Source organism: Mitosporidium daphniae (assembly GCF_000760515.2).
Source record: "Mitosporidium daphniae strain UGP3 chromosome Unknown contig-98, whole genome shotgun sequence".
NCBI classification, from domain to species: Eukaryota; Fungi; Microsporidia; genus Mitosporidium; species Mitosporidium daphniae.
Window position 1 is genome coordinate 1 of NW_013546123.1, and position 17,899 is coordinate 17,899.

At 45.2% G+C, this 17,899-nt stretch overlaps 9 protein-coding genes across 9 annotated transcripts; 7 read left to right on the forward strand and 2 right to left on the reverse strand.

The window, feature by feature from the left end:
• Positions 1-236: 236 nt before the first annotated feature.
• DI09_98p10 (Structural maintenance of chromosomes protein) lies at positions 237-4,027 on the reverse strand (the record flags this gene model as incomplete). The annotated part of the gene is given in 10 exon segments (XM_013380951.1): positions 237-947; positions 999-1,284; positions 1,367-1,596; positions 1,647-1,812; positions 1,911-2,347; positions 2,366-2,896; positions 2,925-3,263; positions 3,293-3,461; positions 3,488-3,890; positions 3,916-4,027. The coding sequence occupies 10 exon segments, from the start codon at positions 4,025-4,027 to the stop codon at positions 237-239; spliced, it is 3,384 nt and encodes a 1,127-aa protein (XP_013236405.1).
• Positions 4,028-4,345: 318 nt separating this feature from the next.
• Positions 4,346-8,339, forward strand: DI09_98p20 (Sec7 domain-containing protein; the record flags this gene model as incomplete). Its single annotated transcript, XM_013380952.1, has 6 exons — positions 4,346-5,539; positions 5,700-5,961; positions 6,017-6,438; positions 6,489-6,675; positions 6,717-7,630; positions 7,752-8,339. The coding sequence occupies 6 exons, from the start codon at positions 4,346-4,348 to the stop codon at positions 8,337-8,339; spliced, it is 3,567 nt and encodes a 1,188-aa protein (XP_013236406.1).
• Positions 8,340-8,412: 73 nt separating this feature from the next.
• On the forward strand, positions 8,413-9,495 carry DI09_98p30 (uncharacterized protein; the record flags this gene model as incomplete). Its single annotated transcript, XM_013380953.1, has 1 exon — positions 8,413-9,495. The coding sequence occupies one exon, from the start codon at positions 8,413-8,415 to the stop codon at positions 9,493-9,495; it is 1,083 nt and encodes a 360-aa protein (XP_013236407.1).
• Positions 9,496-9,555: 60 nt separating this feature from the next.
• DI09_98p40 (uncharacterized protein) lies at positions 9,556-11,030 on the forward strand (the record flags this gene model as incomplete). Its single annotated transcript, XM_013380954.1, has 4 exons — positions 9,556-9,992; positions 10,179-10,341; positions 10,409-10,585; positions 10,662-11,030. 4 exons carry the CDS (start codon positions 9,556-9,558, stop codon positions 11,028-11,030), a joined length of 1,146 nt encoding a protein of 381 aa, XP_013236408.1.
• Positions 11,031-11,052: 22 nt separating this feature from the next.
• DI09_98p50 (DNA replication licensing factor Mcm6-B) lies at positions 11,053-12,459 on the forward strand (the record flags this gene model as incomplete). Its single annotated transcript, XM_013380955.1, has 2 exons — positions 11,053-11,304; positions 11,365-12,459. The coding sequence occupies 2 exons, from the start codon at positions 11,053-11,055 to the stop codon at positions 12,457-12,459; spliced, it is 1,347 nt and encodes a 448-aa protein (XP_013236409.1).
• A 261-nt stretch (positions 12,460-12,720) lies between these two features.
• DI09_98p60 (subtilisin) lies at positions 12,721-14,508 on the forward strand (the record flags this gene model as incomplete). Its single annotated transcript, XM_013380956.1, has 3 exons — positions 12,721-12,975; positions 13,059-13,850; positions 13,903-14,508. 3 exons carry the CDS (start codon positions 12,721-12,723, stop codon positions 14,506-14,508), a joined length of 1,653 nt encoding a protein of 550 aa, XP_013236410.1.
• Positions 14,509-14,681: 173 nt separating this feature from the next.
• Positions 14,682-15,125, forward strand: DI09_98p70 (NifU-like mitochondrial iron-sulfur cluster protein; the record flags this gene model as incomplete). Its single annotated transcript, XM_013380957.1, has 1 exon — positions 14,682-15,125. One exon carries the CDS (start codon positions 14,682-14,684, stop codon positions 15,123-15,125), a length of 444 nt encoding a protein of 147 aa, XP_013236411.1.
• A 184-nt stretch (positions 15,126-15,309) lies between these two features.
• Positions 15,310-15,741, forward strand: DI09_98p80 (uncharacterized protein; the record flags this gene model as incomplete). Its single annotated transcript, XM_013380958.1, has 2 exons — positions 15,310-15,412; positions 15,512-15,741. The coding sequence occupies 2 exons, from the start codon at positions 15,310-15,312 to the stop codon at positions 15,739-15,741; spliced, it is 333 nt and encodes a 110-aa protein (XP_013236412.1).
• A 94-nt stretch (positions 15,742-15,835) lies between these two features.
• Positions 15,836-17,797, reverse strand: DI09_98p90 (uncharacterized protein; the record flags this gene model as incomplete). The annotated part of the gene is made up of 4 exons (XM_013380959.1): positions 15,836-16,119; positions 16,173-16,514; positions 16,612-17,732; positions 17,775-17,797. 4 exons carry the CDS (start codon positions 17,795-17,797, stop codon positions 15,836-15,838), a joined length of 1,770 nt encoding a protein of 589 aa, XP_013236413.1.
• Between the last annotated feature and the right edge of the window lie 102 nt (positions 17,798-17,899).

The following is a 17,899-nucleotide window of genomic DNA, read 5'->3' on the forward strand; positions in this document are numbered from 1 at the left end:
AACACTCTAGAGCTGAGCTGGGCAAGACAATCGGACTTGTATATCCCAACCAGCGAGTCGCTTTTTTCATACAGGAGGCTTTTCAGCGAAATCAATATGCACTGGGAACGTTTAGACTCGCCGCACAGGTAGTTTGCCAATCTAACAACATTGGAATTGTCCAAGGCAGCATCTACTTCATCCAATATGATAAAAGGAGCGGGGCGGTAACTAGAGCATATTTATGATCAGGTAGCCTACCTTTGGATAGCAAATATCAGGGCAAGAGCGGCCATAGATTTCTCGCCACCGGAGAGCTGCTCCATATCACGGAATCTCTTCAAAGGAGGCATGGCATTAAATCGAATGCCCTCCAAATATGGCTCGTCGTTGTTTTCTAAAGAAAGGTAAGCAGTACCGCCAATTTTCAAGTCAGACACCATGGTCAATTCCTTGTAAATCTGGTCGATCTTGGAAGAAATGTGGTCAAATGCCTTTTTGAAAAGATCGATTCTTTTCTGCTTAATTTTGTAAAATTCAGAGAGGGCAGATCGGTACGAATTTCTAGCCTCATCATAAGAGGAAGTGGCCGCCTTCATTTTTGACTCAATGGCATCCCATTTATGAGATGCTTGCAGATTGGGTCTTATTGATTCCAGCTGGTCATTAACAGCAGCAAGTGAATCCTTGATCCTCGATTCGGACTCCACATCGTATTCGGTATTTTCATTTAAAGGCAAAGGGGAAAAGTCAATAGCAAAGGTAGAAAAAAGCTCGATCAGCTTGACCTTTGCCGCTTCGTCCATAAGAATCTTTGACGTTGAGTCATCATCGAAAAAGCTTCCCAAATGATCGGATAAGGTTGCGCTCTTCTTTGCCTGTCTCTTGCCTTTTTGTGATAGGATCAAAGATATGTCGATGTTGTCCAAATGACACATCCTAAGAGCATCATACTTGTCTTGCAAAAACTTGTCAGACAAATAGATCTATAAAGTCAGGTCCCAAAAAATCAAGCTTACCTCTGTAAAAATGAAGTCGTTGGAGCTTTGTATGGCTTGCTTGAAAAGCTCAATTTTCCTCCGTAACTGGCCGAGCTCGGAATTAAAAAGCCGCAATTGATTCTTGTTTGAAGAAAGCGTTTCTTCATAGCTTTTGATCTCCGATGCCAACAAGTCTTTGCTTGCATTTAGTTCTGAAAGACAAGTGGAAGAAGACTCAATCGCTGCTTTAGAGACCGAGATTTGCTCAACAATGTCGGAGACTTTGGCGGAGAGCATGGACTTGCTTTTGCCTTCATATGAAATCCTAGATGGTCAAAGATCAACATCGTAACTGTTCCGAAATTTTCAATATCAAGGAAGTGATAGAGTGCTTTTTTGAGACAAACTTTTGTGCCTCCTCAAGATTGTCCCTTTCAAATATATCAAGATCGGTGACATTGCAGGCTTTACAAAACTCCGAAAAGGCCTTGGCTCTGTATTTGTCAACCGTTTGCTCTAAAACGGCTATTCTTGCATCCAATCCAGACTCGTCCAGAGACCTTTGAGTGTTGGCGAGCAGCCTTTTTGTTTCTTCAATTGCGGCAAAAATACTTTCCACATCTTTTTGTATGGTGATCTTTTCATTTGATAAGTTTTCCTAAAAATTACTCCCTTGTGTTTGCTTACAATTTCGGCCCTGCAACTTTGGGCGTACTTCTCAATCTCGTAAAGCTTCAGCACGAGACTGTTTTTGTCTTTCAAATTATTGAGCTCAGATTGAACTTGATACAGCTCGGCTGTAAGCTCATCTTTTTGCATGTTTAGTGCATCATATTCGGATAGTTGCCAACGGCTATTCTCTTCACCATTAGGCGAAGATGAAGAGGAAATCGAACCGCCAGAAAGATATCCGTTTTTGTGTATTACAGAGCCATCAATGGTTACCACTACGGTTGATCAGCCAACCAGAAAAGCCTACCTTTAGTCTTGATTTTCATTTCGTAGCATATTTTTCTTGCAATGTCCAAGGTGTCGCAAACTATGGTATTTCCAAGGGCATACATGAATGCAGGGTACAGGTCTTTTGTCTCCATGTGGATCACATCAATGGCTATTTTCAATCCATTTCGAATCAGTGGATTTGCATGCGAAAAAAGGCCCTTAACTACCTCTGGAACGGGCTTTGAAGAGATCGAGTCAATTGGGATGAATGTCATCGGAGGAGCTCTTTGGTCTTTCAGGAAATTAATACAATCTCTAGCAACGGAAGCCCTCTCCACGACAATTGAATTTGCATTCTTGCTTAAAATGATGCCAAGAGCATCTTCAAATCGCTTGTGAACAGGCCTACAAAGGTCAATCAGCTTCCCACGAACGCCAGGAAACAACTTTATCATGTCATTTACCAACTTTTTTGATCTTTTTTGTCTTTCCGAGGTCTGCTTGTGAATGTTAAGACTTAGCATATTTTGCAGCGTGGTTCTCAATTCGCTGGTGAGGGCCGACTCTCGTTCCAAAAGCCGGATTCTCTCCGTCTCCATGGTTTGCAGCTCATTTTTGATTGAATTTCCTTTATCCGTCGATTCGCTTAAAGCCTTTTCAGCCTGCTTCAAAAAAGAGACGGCCTTTTCTTGTTTAGTTTGATATGTTTCCAGGGTCAACTCCATTTGCCCAATGTTCCTTTTACTACGTTCCAGCTGCTCGTCATATGGAATTCTCTGTGATTTCAATTCTTCTAGTTCGAGCATTTCCTTTTTTAGCTCGCGTTCAACTTTTTCCTTTCTAGAAAGAATTAATACAGTGTTCCAGACATACATTGACTGGTATTCCGCTAACAATCGTCGATCTTTCGGCTCAAAATTGGCAGTCTCTTCCAGCGCTAAAAGAACCGATTGCAATCTGTCTTTTTCTACATGCAGACGAACAATTGTTTGTTCCTAAAATACAAAAGGTCAAAAAAGTTACCGATTTCTGGATATCCTCGGCAATTGATGCCAAGGTTTGCTCTAAAGAAGCACACTTTTTAGCGTCGGATTTAGCTTTTGCACAGATCTGGCTTGATTTGTGGTCATTTTTTTCCATCGTTGACTTTACTGAGGCAAGATCACTTTCAACACTTAAGGTTTGCAAATTTAGCTCAGAAATCCTTGCCTTTAAGTGGGTCAAGTTTTCGTTTTCAGAAGCCAGGGATGACTCTGATGACTCCTTTTCGAGTCTGAGCGCCGTAAGCTTATCCACGTTTGCCTTGATGTACGACTCTATTTTAAACAGGGAGAGTAGGGCCTGTTGCTTAATCAAAGCATCCTATTGCAAATAAATGTGTTCAAGCTTACCTTTTGCAATAAAAGATTGTCGTACTTGGAATGCTCTGATTTCTGCTCCTTTGCAACTCGGTATTCGGAGGCAGCAAGCTTCCTTTGGTTTGCCGCTAAATTCGATGTCTCCAGTGCAGAATCCACAGCCGCTTTATACACTTCATAATCGCCCTTCAGAGGATCGGAGCTAATCTGAGCATAATTTCAGCTTACCCGCTGATTTGCTCAAAGAGTTTAGTGAGCTCCTTGGGTGACTTTGAAGAAATCGACTCAATATCTCCCTGGAAGACGAGAAAGTTCTTGGCCCTTATCAGGATGTTCTCGGATTCCAAAACAGAGCTGTATTCCGAGTAGCTCAATACTTTTCTGTTGATCGAATATTCAGTTGCACCAGATGATAAAACCCTATGAAAGCCTTGAATATCGCGGTACCTTCTACAGAAAATCGACATTTCCATGTCCTCTTTCTCGTAGTACAAAGAGACAGAAGCAAATTTACAGCTCCCATTGGGCGATGCGCCTTTGTAGATCAAGTCCTTGAAATTTTGAGATCTCAGCAAATGAGACTGCAGCCCAAGTACAAAGGAAATGGCATCCATAATATTCGACTTTCCTACTTGATCAGAAACCCCGAAATATACCTGCTCCATTAGGACCAATGATGGAGGTAAAGTTTGAAAACGGGCCGATCACATGCACGCCCTGGTAAGATTTGAAGTTCTCCAACTCGAGCTTGTGCAATTTTCCTGTCATTAATTTATAAAATTCGGGAACCAATTGGGTATGTACACCCTACACTCGATACCCTAACCCTGGTTTAAAATCAATCTCTGTGCTGCATGAGAATGCCGGTGTAAAAGATTGCTTTTGCTGGTTGTATTTTGAAAATGCACACAATATTTACGCTGTACATTTTAATTCATACCAGAGCTATTGATTAAAAATCGGATTTATTCGCGATTTTTAATATTGCCAGCCCATTAGATGATCTCCGGCCACAACGTTTATTTACTTTTGCATGGCGAACTTGTTTCATTGTTGCATATTCTGAAAAAGAAATACAAATGGACCATGGTGAAGTCGAGCGATCTGATTGAATCGAAGCCCCTGTTGAAGCTGGCCTTGAACTCGATTTCCACCGTTGACCAAAAGCTTCTGCAGTCCGATTTAAAGGTCAAAATGAGGGATCTCGTGTTGCCATTTCTCGAAGCTCTGACTCTTAAAGAGGTCTCTGCGTCTCTGACACGGCTGTCGCTTACCTCATTGGAGCGGTTTATCAATGCCGGCATTTTTTGCTCTTCAAGCAAGCTTGGAGACGAGTACATGCTTGAAGACTTAAACTCGTGCTTTCTGTATGTGATTCAGTCCATTGTCCGGTGTAAATTTGAATCCAGCGACAGCGCCACGGACGAGTCCGTGCTTTTGCGCATCCTATCGATCCTGAACGGTGTGATGGACAACCCGATCTCCGATCATCTCTCGGATTCGGCAGTCTGTGAGCTATTGGAGACAATGTTTTCGATTTGCTTACAAACTCGTCTATCGGAGCCATTGCGGTCCCAGGCGGAAGGGCATCTTCATTCCGTCATCAGGAAGGTGTTCAAGAGAATTTGTCAAACGAAAAAGCTGAACACAAACGTTGAGCCGCTGTCGGATTTTCATGCAAGCAACAACACGTACAAAATCGCCAATGTTTTCTGCAATGAATCTGGCTCGACGGACTCGATTTCGGACGACAATGGCGAGTCTGTTAAATCGCACGAAAATTTTGTCGATTCTCCGGTCAACAAGGTGCACATGGAGCCGTCCTTTATTCTCCAGGACGAATACGAGGTGCGGTTCAATTACAAAGAAAATGTATCCTATGGAATGGCTGCTGGATTTGAGATTTTAAAGTTTGTCAGCGATCTGATCCAGCCTTATGACCGTCAAATTTCAGACAAAATCAGGCTTTTTGGGCTGCGGCTTTTGCTTTCCATCATGGATGAGCTTGACAACTACGAATTTTCGGTCCCGTTTGACGAAATCTTTTCTCTGATCGAAAACATCACTTGTAAATATTTGTTTCAGCTGCTGCACGTGGAAAATGCATCGCTGCTCAATTTTTCGTTGAAGCTTTTGCTGAAAATTTTCGAAACCTTCCAGCACCCGATTTTGGCCCATCTTGAGATGTTCATTTGCATTGTTATCGATATCTTGGCCAACAAGGACTTTCGATCGCTGCACTCGGAAAGGACCGATTTGTACTTTGAAAGCCTTTTTGAGGTTAGCATGTCATTTTAAATGCCAATTAGCTGATCCACATACCCGGGGTTCTTGAAAGTCTGTTTGTTTTCATCGATTCCGACCCATCAAGAAATGCCAATCCCTGTGAGGATTTGCTAAAGTTTTTCATTGAAGTATGGTGTGGTCTGCTAATTGATAGATATTGCGCCCCGTTGAGGGACAAGCCAATTACAAGTTCGACAACTCCAGGATGTATGCTTTAGAAGCGATCCTGTATCTTGTTCGATACTTTTCACAGCGCGAAAATCTTGCTTCAACATCTCCGTGTGCGTCTCCCTATTTTCCCCAAGTGAATATATCGCCAGGGTTTTTGAGGAAGCAACGGGAGCGGAAATGGACCCTGTGCCAGGCCTCCGATCGATTCAATATAAGCACCAGTGATGGGATATCTTTTCTGCAAAGTACTGGCTTGCCCTTCCAATTATATAGGCAACCACGTATTGCATGCAAACGCAGCCCCAGAGGAGATTTGCGTCTTTCTTCGAGGATCCCCGGGGCTAAGTAAAAAGTCGATTGGAGAGTATCTTTCCAAACCTTCAAACATTGCGATTTTAAAATCGTTCGTGGGCTCGTTCAACTTTCGGGGGCTCTCCATTGACGAGGCTCTACGCCGCCTGCTTGAAACGTTCCGCCTGCCAGGCGAATCCGCCCAAATTGAACGAATTATGGAGACCTTTTCGGACCATTATTTCAACTCCAATTGCTCGGATGGGTCTGAGCTGAAGTCTGCAGGTTCTGCCTTTGTGCTTTCCTACTCGATTACCATGCTCAATACGGACCAGCACAACCCGTCCGTCAAGCATCGAATGTCTTGCGAAGATTTTATCAAAAACAATCGAGGCAATAACAATGGGGATGACTTTTCGCCCTCCTTTCTGGTACACTTTTTCTTGTAAACATTTAGAGCCAAATATATGCCAACATCAAGGAGAAGGAGCTTCTGATGCCCGATGAGCAAGAAGGAGAGCTTAAATTTAATTATCGATGGAATGAGCTGCTCAAATCGTCGTTTGCCAAGCGTGGGCAGTATGGCAAGTTTTTGGTTCACACCTTTGACTATGACTTTGACATTGTTAACCTTTTTTCAGAGTCTCTGATATCTTGCATGGGAAGCGGTAAGCCTCTACACCTGCCAATGCTCTTTATTTATTTGTAGTTTTGGAGATCAATGTGCATCACAGCTACCAATTGAAGACATTCTCGCAAGCAATATCGGTTCTTGAGGCCTTGTGCCATTGGGGCTCCCATCATGATGCGGCGTGTGTGCCAAAGCTGTTTGAAAAGGCCATTTTGCTGCTTCTGATTTACGATTCAAGCTTGCAAAGTTTTGTCACGGAGGCCCTTAAATCTCCGCTTTTGCCCTTGTCTTTAGTCGAAGATCGAATGGTCCCCATCCAAAATCAGATCAAGCTGCACACCAGTGGGCCCCTTTCTTCGTTGGATACGCGCAGAATCTTCATCGTTGTCAAATTTTTGCTCACATTGTGGACCAACTACACAACGCTGGTTCCCACAAAGCTGATGCTCTTTTTCCTGGGCCAATTGTACATTTGTCGCAGATTGCCTCCCTCTTTCATGCTGATCGATGATTTTTGCCTTGGAAGACATTTGATCTATTTTTCGAAAAAGTTTCTCGACCGAAAGGCACAGTCGATCCAACCATCCTCGCTGTTTTCTTCATGGGGCCTCTCCACAATATCTTCCTATTTGGCTCTTTCTGCTCAGGTGATATCTCCATTGGCATCTCCAGCGTCAACGCCTTCCACTGTTTTTCAGGACTCGCTGTTGATGGAGGGCATGTCTTCCATTCAGAACAACATTGTAGATCTGGCGATGATCAAGAAAAAGCTACCCGACCTGTACCCGGGGGCTGCTACGTCCTTCATTGAGGAGTCTTTTGGCTCGTACGTCGATTTTGCCTCGTTTTTTGCAAAGCTTTCGCCTTCCTCGATCAATGACGAGTCGTTTCTTTCTTTCGTCAGAGAAGTGGTTTCTTTCATCTCGTTGTTACTTTGTGGAGAGCAGCACTTTAACATGGATGTCACTTCGTTCACCAAGAATGACACCAGGGTCTACATATACATGAAGGAGTTGGTTTCTTTTTACTGTGAATTGCTGTTCCACGTGCTGCACATCAATGTGTCCAGGATGCACGTCATTTGGTACACCGTTTCCGGTCTCTCATGTTTAGGGACCAGTTTTTTGCCTTTTTGCAATCGATCCTATGCGCCACTCCAAACTCGATCAAGACGACCTCATTGTCATCACTTGCGCTATCCACATCGTCAAGCCCCAGCATCAGCGAGGTCAGTCTTATCCTTTCATCGTTCCGCTCTTTTTGTTGCGAACTGATCATCATCGTGACGCTGAAAGTCCTGATGGATCTAACGATGGTAACGCCACATGCTTTGCTTATTTACCAGGAATCAAATGCTGCGTGTGTTGGGCTAAAGACCGAGCTGTTTGGCTTGATTTCTTGCCTCGATTTGCGAGTGTTCGAGTGCGTGGCGGTTCAGTTGTTTTCGGGCTTTCTAAAGCTATGCAATTGCGGGCCATTTTTCAACAAAAATTTGGAGCAATTTGGTCACGTTTGCTCCATACTGGAGAAGGGGCTGTCCCATGCGCCCTCGGTCTCGCCTACCTTCCAACTTATCACAAGCATCATCAGCGAGGATTATTTCCAGCTCCTTGCCAGCGACAATGCGCAGGAGGATGGCCAGTTTTGCAATTTTTATTTTTCCTCCCTGACAAAGCTGCTGTTTTTCTTTCTTCATTCTAGGGGTCTGAAAGAGGAAGATATACCCCCCGAATACACATACCAATCTTACAACCTTTTGTTCAAGCTTTTCCACATGTTCTGCTTGCGAAACAATTACGAAATTGCGAGCTTCCATGCTTCGATATCGTCGTTCTTGGACCAGTTGGTATCTCTTGCCGCCTCAGATGACGTGTTGCTTTCTTCAAAACAAAATGCACTGTCCACATTTCAGAAAGCAATTCTCATCAACGGGTTACTTGATCGGGCCTCGATCCACGACACTTGCCAGTTGTTTTCTCTCGTTTTATTTCCACTGTTAAGGAGCATCTCCAAATGCGACGGAGAAAAAAAACAACCGGACGAGGAGGAGATCCCATTTAGAATCTTTTCCATCATTTCAAAGCTCGTTCTTCAATGCATTCCCCTTTTGCAAAAGCGCGACTCGGAGTTTGTGCCCCAATGGCAGGAATATTTGAGGCTGCTGTGTGAACAGTATACCTTGAAAGATATCGTCATCGAGGACGAGGCTAGCTCCTCATTTATCATAAGAGAGGCCATTCTGGAGCTTCTAAAGAATTTGCTGTTGATTTTAAAGGCCGCAATAGATGATACCAACGTCGAAACAGAGTGGGCCAAATTTATCTGGGAGGACACTTGGCATGTGATAGGCCAGGTGCTGCCAAATCTTCGCTCGGATTTGGGCGTCATTAGCGAGATCGGGTCGCCAAAATTCGAGCATGTTAAGGAGGAAAACGCGGAAAACGCGGAAAAGGATGAACTTGCGGAAAAAGATGAACTTGCGGAAAAGGATGAACTTGCGGAAAAAGATGAACTTGCGTCGTGTGGGGAACAGGAAAATCAACACATGTCTTGTCCAGAAAAGGAAAATCAACATCCGCCTGGTCTCGAACAGGGAAATCAAGATACGTCTTGCCGGGAACAAGAGAGTGAACATCAGGCCGATCAGGAGAAAAATAACGAGCATCAGACCCAGCCGTCCACGGAAGCCAAGGAATTGTCTAACATCGAATCCATGGCGACACTAGTCCCCGAATATAGAGGAAAAACCCCCTCAGAAGAAACCCCAATAATTGTGGGGCATTCGGTTCCTACTGAGATGACAGTCATTGAATGTGAAGAGTCGAATAGTCTTCAATCAAGTAGCACTGCGCTGTAAGGGAATAAATTGCAAATTGTAGTTTTAATTACAAATTAATTGAAGCATCTCGAGTTTGCAATGGAGACGCTAGATCAGTCCATTTCCGTTAACGTTCTTTCTGCCAATGTACGGTCTTTACTGACAGAAAAAGCGAAAGATCATACCGCCATCAGAGTAAAGGAATATTTTTTCCAATTTCTGGAAAAATTTGACGAAATTTCCACGGTTTCCGATTCTGCTGTGATGCGGAATACTCCTCTTTCCTCGCTGAGTGCTCATCACGCAACGCCTTCTTCCGCCATTAACTTGCCATCTTCGATGGGGATTTCTTCTGACCTCTCATCTTCGATTGGAGACCCGCCCACACCCTCTGGATCTGCACCACATGTTCCATTCTACTTGAGACAGCTGGGCGTGATGAAGAATGAGTCAAAGAGAACTTTATTTGTAAACTTTGCTCATCTTACTTCTTATAATGATGTACTTGCAAGAGCAATAATGGAAGGATACTATCGGTATGCGATAAAATTAACCTTGTAGTTTTGAGCCATATTTGCGCCAGGCTGTATCGGATGTTGTGGAGATCTACTACCCAGAATATCTGTACGATAACATTGGATCTCGTCGCAGGCGGGACTTTTGGATCTCCTTCCATGGCCTTGGCGTCTTTTTGAAGTAACGAACCGTGTTTCACAATGTAGGCTTCGCGAGCTTTCGTCGGAAAAGATTGGCGAGTTGGTTGCTATTACTGGCACCATCACAAGGACATCAGAGGTCCGTCCGGAGCTCTACATAGGTACCTTTCAATGCAACGAGTGCCGCTCCATTGCCAGGGGCATTGAGCAGCAGTTCAAGTACACAGAGGTATTTTTGATATCCAATGCGAACTCCGATTTTCTCAATTTGCTGCCATCTGATGTCTAATTATTAGCCTTCAGTGTGCGTCAATCCGGTATGCGGAAACAGGTCAAGCTGGACATTGCTTCTGGAGGAGTCCCAGTTTCTCAATTGGCAAAAGCTGCGGATCCAGGAGAACTCAGGGGACATTCCAATGGGCAGTATGCCTCGCACTCTTGATATAATCATCCACGAGGATCTTGTGGAACGGGTGAAGGCCGGAGATAAGTGCGAATTTATAGGCACCCTTATTGTGGTTCCTGATGTGTCACAACTCTCATTACCAGGTACAAAGCCCTACCATCTTATTTCCGATAGGAAACAAACTGGAGACTTCTTCTGGAAGAGAGTTTGGCGGCTTTAAAAAGAAGGATGGGTTTGCTTCTAGTGTTACCGGCCTCAAGGCTTTAGGCGTGCGAGAACTGTCCTACAAACTTTCCTTCGCAGCGTGTATGGTGACACCTTGTGCCAGCGCGGCGCTTTCTTCGCTGGATGATTTTGATTACTCTCCTACTTTTGACTCCTTTTCACAGGATGAAAAAATGGACATTTTGGCTATGAAAAATACTCCAAATTTGTACCAGAAGCTGGTAGAAAGCATTGCCCCTTCGATTTTCGGTACAAGACGTGTCTTACCACCTTTTAGGGCACCATGAAATCAAAGCCGGGATTCTACTAATGCTCTTCGGTGGCGTTCATAAGGTCTCCAATGATAATATCAACTTGCGAGGTGATATCAACATATGCATAGTGGGCGACCCTGGCACGGCTAAAAGCCAATTCCTCAAATATGTGGTCAACTTTATGCCGCGCTCGGTCTACACATCTGGAAAAAGTTCATCCGCTGCCGGTCTAACAGCCTCAGTGGTCAAGGATGAAGAGACAGGTGAATTCACCATTGAAGCCGGGGCTCTGATGCTTGCAGACAATGTAAGTATGCCCCCCAGTGATGACTTTTAGGGCATATGCGCCATTGATGAGTTTGACAAGATGGATTTGGTGGACCAAGTAGCCATTCACGAAGTCATGGAACAGCAGACAATTTCGATTGCGAAAGCCGGTATTCATGCCTCTCTGAATGCGCGAACATCGATATTGGCAGCGGCAAATCCTATTCACGGGCGCTATGATAAGCGGAAGAGCCTCCGACAAAACATCGCAATGACGGCACCGATCATGTCTCGTTTTGATCTCTTTTTTGTTGTTGTTGATGAAAATAGCGAGCATTCAGATTACAACGTGGCAAGGCATATCCTCTCAATCCATCGGTTGCAGGATCAAGCTCTTGATCCAGAATTTAGCGAGTCCAGGCTTCGTTCGTATATTCGATTTGCACGAACTATTTCGCCACGAATGACAGCCGAAGCGAAGCGGCTCCTAATGGAGCGATATGTCTCGCTTCGACAAAGCGACGAAAACAAGTCCTCTTACAGGATGACGGTACGGCAGCTGGAATCGATGATAAGGCTTTCAGAAGCCCTCGCACGTGTGCACTTGGATCCGTGGATACAACCGCGCTATGTGATGGAGGCATACCGTCTGCTAAAAAGCTCCATCATCCGCGTCGAGTCTGAGAGTATTGAACTTGCTTATGAGGCAATGGCCACCATTGTTGCAACACCGGAGCAACACTCGGAGATTGAGAATGTCACTCAACTTAACACTGCCCCCCTTGAAGAGACGGGGAAAAGTAGGCCCATGGATGATGATCTTGCTGGAAAGAACAGGAGCCATGGCGCCGCTACCCAGATTTCATGGGAGGCTTATGAGCGGATCAGCAACTTGTTAGTCTACCACCTCAGGGCGATGGAGGCTGTCGGTGAAGACGGTCTCCAGACCAAGAGTGAGGAGGAGTACATGGGGCTGCGCAAATCTGCGCTAGTCGAATGGTATCTGACACAAATAGAGGACGAGCTTCAGACGGAACAGGAATATTATAGCAAAAAGCTGGAGGTCGAGGCCGTCATCGAACGCTTGGTGCACACTGACTGTGTGCTGCTTGAAATCGACCATCTTCAACCTCAGCAGGACAAGCCCATTGCCTCTGATCCGTTCATCATGGTCCATCCAAATTACACCAAATAAAGAAACTCAAACGTGGCAACTTATGTGTACGTGTGGCAACTTATGTGTACGTGTGGCAACTTATGTGTACGTGTGACTGCAATCTTTTTTCATACGCTGCCACAAACGGACCCTCTTTATTAGCTAAACTTTGCACGCAAGAATGTAAAAATCGTGTGTTTAATCTCGGCGATGGATTTTCTACCAATCGCAAGAGGTGGCTGCAAAAGGTGGTTGCAAGAGGTGGTTGCTAGGTAAAGATGGGCAATATTTTTTTGGAAAATGAAGCTTGTCGCTGCTCTCGGGCTTTTGCTGCTTGTGAAAGATGTTGTGAATGGAGTCAAGATCGATCCCGCGCTGATGCCAATCCTGGAGCCGTTCCCGCTGACATTAAGATCAGAAATAGCGGAAACATACTATCCGATATTGATCACCTTTGTCGAGAATGTATCAATAAAAGAAAAGCTTTTTGTAAGCAGGGCGGAGCAGGCCATCGAAATATATCCCATGCTGCGCGATCAAAATGAGCACGCCATTGTAGGTGTTATAAATCCCAGCGTTTTCATTGCTTGTTGATTTTGTTTTTACCATTCATGATGTTGACCTTTTCTTACATCCAGCAAAACTTGGAGCGTGAAATGGCCGAAATCAAGCATTGGGAGCCTGTTCGAGCATATGCCGTTTCCAACTCGTGGCTCATCAAGGGGACGAAAGAGGTCATCAAATATTTGGCCTCGAAACAGGGCGTCATTGCCGAGATACACTGGGACAGGCCCTTCAAAGTGCCGCAGCATGTGGTGAAAGAGCAGGTGCCGATGGAGGGCAGCCATGCGGGGCTTCAGGCTGACCAAAAGATCGAGGCATTCTTGTTACACGAGAAAAATAGAAAAATGGAAGAAGATGCAATCTCAGAGTGGAATATCCGCTACATGGGCGCATCTGACACTTGGGACATCACCACAGGCACAGATATGATCTATGCAAGTGCTGACACCGGTGTAGAGTGGACACATCCTATCCTTGCTCCGCGATATGTAGCCAATCTGTGGTATCCACAAGGCCCCATCAGACACGATTATGCCTGGTGGGATGGCATCCGATCTGAGGGCACTTTCAAAGCATTGCAGGTCGAAAATGGCGCAGGCATGCGTGGAAAACAGCTGGAAAACAACAAAAAGTCGTTTGGATGCCCGCCAAATGGAAAAGAGCCGTGCGATGATTGTGGACACGGCACTCATACCACATCTACAGCAGTCGGTAAGCAATCCCAAATATTTTCTTCAGGCACCGGAGGCTACGGCGTTGCCCCCGGCGCATATTGGATGGCATGCCGCAACATGGACAATGGTGTGGGATCGACTTCTACCTATCTCAACTGCCTTGAATTCTTCCTAGCGCCCACGGATTTGGAGGTACAGCAGCAATCGAATTTGGCAATAGGGCAACAATCCGGATCCCAGCAAGCGACCACATGTGATTGGAAACTCGTATGGCTGTCCTCAGGAAACGGAAGGATGCGCTAGCTGGGCTTTCAATAAAGCCATTTCTGCGCTCAGAGCGGCCGGCATCGTAATGGTGGCTTCTGCAGGCAATACTGGCCCCAAATGCGGGTCCATTAGTGCCCCGCCTTCATATGAGCCGGAAGTGATCTCAGTCGGGGCTACCCAATACTATTCAGACGAGATTGCGCCCTTTTCGTCGCGCGGGCTGCCTGCCATCTATTTACGCATGTCGTCGTCGATGCATCGGTTCAAGCCAGATATTGTGGCACCGGGTGTAGTCATCAGAGGCGCATACAAAAACGGGTCGTATATGACGCTAAGCGGAACTTCAATGGCTGCCCCGCATGTTGCCGGAGCTATTTTACTGATCTCGGCAGCCTGCCCGCATCTTGCAAGAAATGTGATCGAAATCGAGAAGCTAATTTTGAGAACGACCAAAAAACTATATGTCACCTGCAAGGACATGCTATGTGGAAGTGAAGCGATTGGACAGCATCCAAACAGCATTTACGGGCATGGAATCTTGTCTGTAGAGCATGCCGTCCAAGCCTGCCTTTCCTTGGATTAGCATAAAAAGACGCATAATTAGCGGTACACCAATTTCGCGTAAACTTTCTCATAAAATTTCACCGCAATTTAGGGTTAAACGCTGCAACTTGGAGTTTAATTTTCAAATTACCTGTCCGATTTTTGAATTTCCAAATGAATGCAACCATTTCGAGGCGGAGCTTCACCTCGCCCATGTTACGCCTCACTAGGCGACAGCAATTTGGATACCATAAAAATGTCATCGACCACTATGAACAGCCGAGAAACGTAGGCTCGCTTGAGAAGGACGATCCAAATGTCGGCACAGGCCTTGTTGGTGCTCCAGCCTGCGGCGATGTAATGAAGCTGCAAATAAAGGTGGACGAGCTGAGCGGACGCATAACGGATGTCAAGTTCAAGACTTTTGGATGCGGCTCCGCCATCGCTTCGTCCTCTCTTGCAACCGAGCTTATCAAGGGACAGCGTCTAGATGACGCTGTCAAGATCAAGAATACCGACATTGCACGAGAGCTCTCGCTTCCACCGGTAAAGCTGCATTGTTCCATGCTTGCTGAGGACGCAATACGAACTGCCGTGGAGGATTACCGCAGAAAAAAGGCGACCTCTTGCTGCCAACCCGATACCATCAATAAATAGCCTGTAGAGACACTCAAAATGTATCGTGTTGCACGTCGGCCCCTTTGAAATGAATAAATTTAAACTTTCAACCCTACCTGTACCCCACCGCATGATTGTTGTAGCAGCTGTTCTCTTGGCATTATGTTTCCGGCTCTTGTTTTCCTCGCAATTCGTTTCGCATATCTGTGCGTTTGAGAGGCCAATGCCTGCCCATTTGTCTGAGATGCAAAAGGAGCTTGAAAGCGAGTACATCGCCTTGCGAAGTGTTAGCGCCATGGTAGACCAATTGCCAACTTTACCGATTCGTAGGATGAGTTTGCACGATGGGCAAGATTAAAGCGACGTTGCTCCACACTTCAACAGCAGTTGGATTTTTGCAGTAGGGCTGATAATATATTTGTTAGGACGCGAACATGACGCAAGGCGATCGAGGAGAAAAGGCTGGCTCAAAATATCCATCTCTGTGCTTGGCTGGGTCATCCAAATGCTTGCCATTGCAATGGTTTCGGTCAAGCCAGTCCCACTCTGCGGAGCTATTGCGGACTTTACGAAGCTCTCGCTGTTGATTGGGAACCGCTCTACCTTGCCATGGTCCGCAATCTACATGCTTGCCAGCGGATTATGGAGTCTCTGACGCACTTGTTTATATTAAACGGCCCTATTGATATTTTCTCCAAATGCCAGTGGCTTTATATTAAACGCATCGCTGGCAAGTCATTGCTTCTACATTAAATAATTTCAAATCCATCGTCCTCGCTATCAACGGCCTTTTCATCTTCCTCCCAACAACGTCTCCGTTTATTCGAGCTTGAAAGAGCAAGCACTGTAGCGATGTATGGCTGAAAGACATCATCAGGCTGGTCTATAACACAATTGAGATAAATCCGGGCCTTGGACAGCTTCTCTTCCTCCGGAATGAGGAAGAGCAAGGCACCCGCTTTAAGACCTATGGAAAGAAAATCAAGCACCATACTGAGCTCGTCCAGCGTTTTTTCAGTTAAGGATTGAAAATCTGGGTCGTAAATGGTTCTCGAACCTACAATAGTCGAGGAAAACCAAACAAACCATCGAGAATCGTGAAGGTTTCCTCTGGATAAAGATGCTCTTCAATCAGGGAGATCACCGTTGCCAACTTGGTAGAAATCGCCGATCCAACATTCAAAATAAACAGTCCAATTCCACACACTTCACATTCTGGGTTAGGGGGCTGGATTCGTTCACATAGGAACAAACTTCCAGGGCCCTTGCGCCACGGCGCATAATAGACTGTTGGTAACAGGGCCGTGGATCTTTCGCTACCTCCAGAAATATATCCACTATTCATCATGTGGATCAGCTGTAGTGTGGCAAGCCCTGCTGCAACCGCATTTGTAGATATTACGGCTGGCACAATTCGGCCAGTAATTGCTACTCAATTAGTAAATGAAAAGCATGTTTGAGAGGAAACAAAAATTGCCACAGAAATCAATGGCCAGGCAAAAACAACACGTCAAGACATACGTACCTCGAACAGAAAAGCGAGATTGCATGGAAATGCCGAAAACATGAGCCCTAATGCATGCTGCGGCGTGTATCAATGCAATGGAGTCATGATCATCTTTGTCGAACGCAAGTGGGCGAATTGAAATTAACTTTTCAATGTAAAAACACATGATTCCCAGAAGATCATCAATGGGAATCTCCTCTGCATACTCACTGATCGCTGAAAAGGGAAAATTCGATCTTTCAAAAGATTGCAAAGCAAGTGGAGAGGGTGGCAATCTGTTCGACCAAAGGCTCTCCATTGCGACGAGAGCAACAATGTCTGTGTGAAAGATTCGAAGAAGAAGGTCTTTTAGAGACGAGGGAGAATGTACGTACCGTGCCAAGTAACTTTCTAGATCATCTCCAGAGGAAGAATCGTCTTTTTTGGCGCCAGAATTTTTTGCTTCAGCCATTAATTCGCCATTTCGAGGTAAATGCCCTGATTCTCCTTCACTTCCATCTTGATCGACATGCTTCGATTCTGGAGGCATATATATGGTGCAGAAAAGAGAATTGAAGAGAATCTCTTTGGCCCAAATCACGCAATGGGTGAATGTTGTTGGCGTTTGTCGGATCGTGCACACCGGAATGGGTGCGTCTGATGATGGGATCGACTTCGGAACACAATTAAAGCACTCAATTGGCTGGATCTTTCTATCACCACATAAAGTGGTCACCTGGCCTTCAATACCAGCAGTACCTACATCAATAAGCATTTTTCCTGCAAGAAGACACATAAGCGAAATTCTAGATCGCGCCTCAATATTATCCAACGCATTGATGACGATCGTCATCGAGCTGAAAAGTGTTAATGGCAGCGAGAATACATTGGCAACCCAGGGTTTGATCAATCCTCGTAAGGAGGGTGAAAATGACTCCATTATCATTGCAGCCACAGTCGCTTTTGGTTGGCCGATGTGTTCCTTCCTGAAAAGGAATTGGCGGTGGAGATTAGTAACCTCAATGGTATCCATATCAACCAGGTCGATGCTTTCAAGCAAAGGTAGCGAGCTGAAGACCTTCAGAAGCTCACATCCAATTCCGCCAGCACCCAAGAGAAGAATTTTCATGTTTTGGTTGGACCTAAATTCAGCCACAAAGCTATCAACTAATTAATGAATTAATTTCAAATTCCAATATGACGAGTCTAAACGTTCCCAGTGCATATTGATTTCGCTGAAAAGCCTCCTGTATGAAAAAAGCAACTCGCTGGTTGGGATATACAAGTCCGATTGTCTTGCCCAGCTCAGCTCTAGAGTGTTGACCCT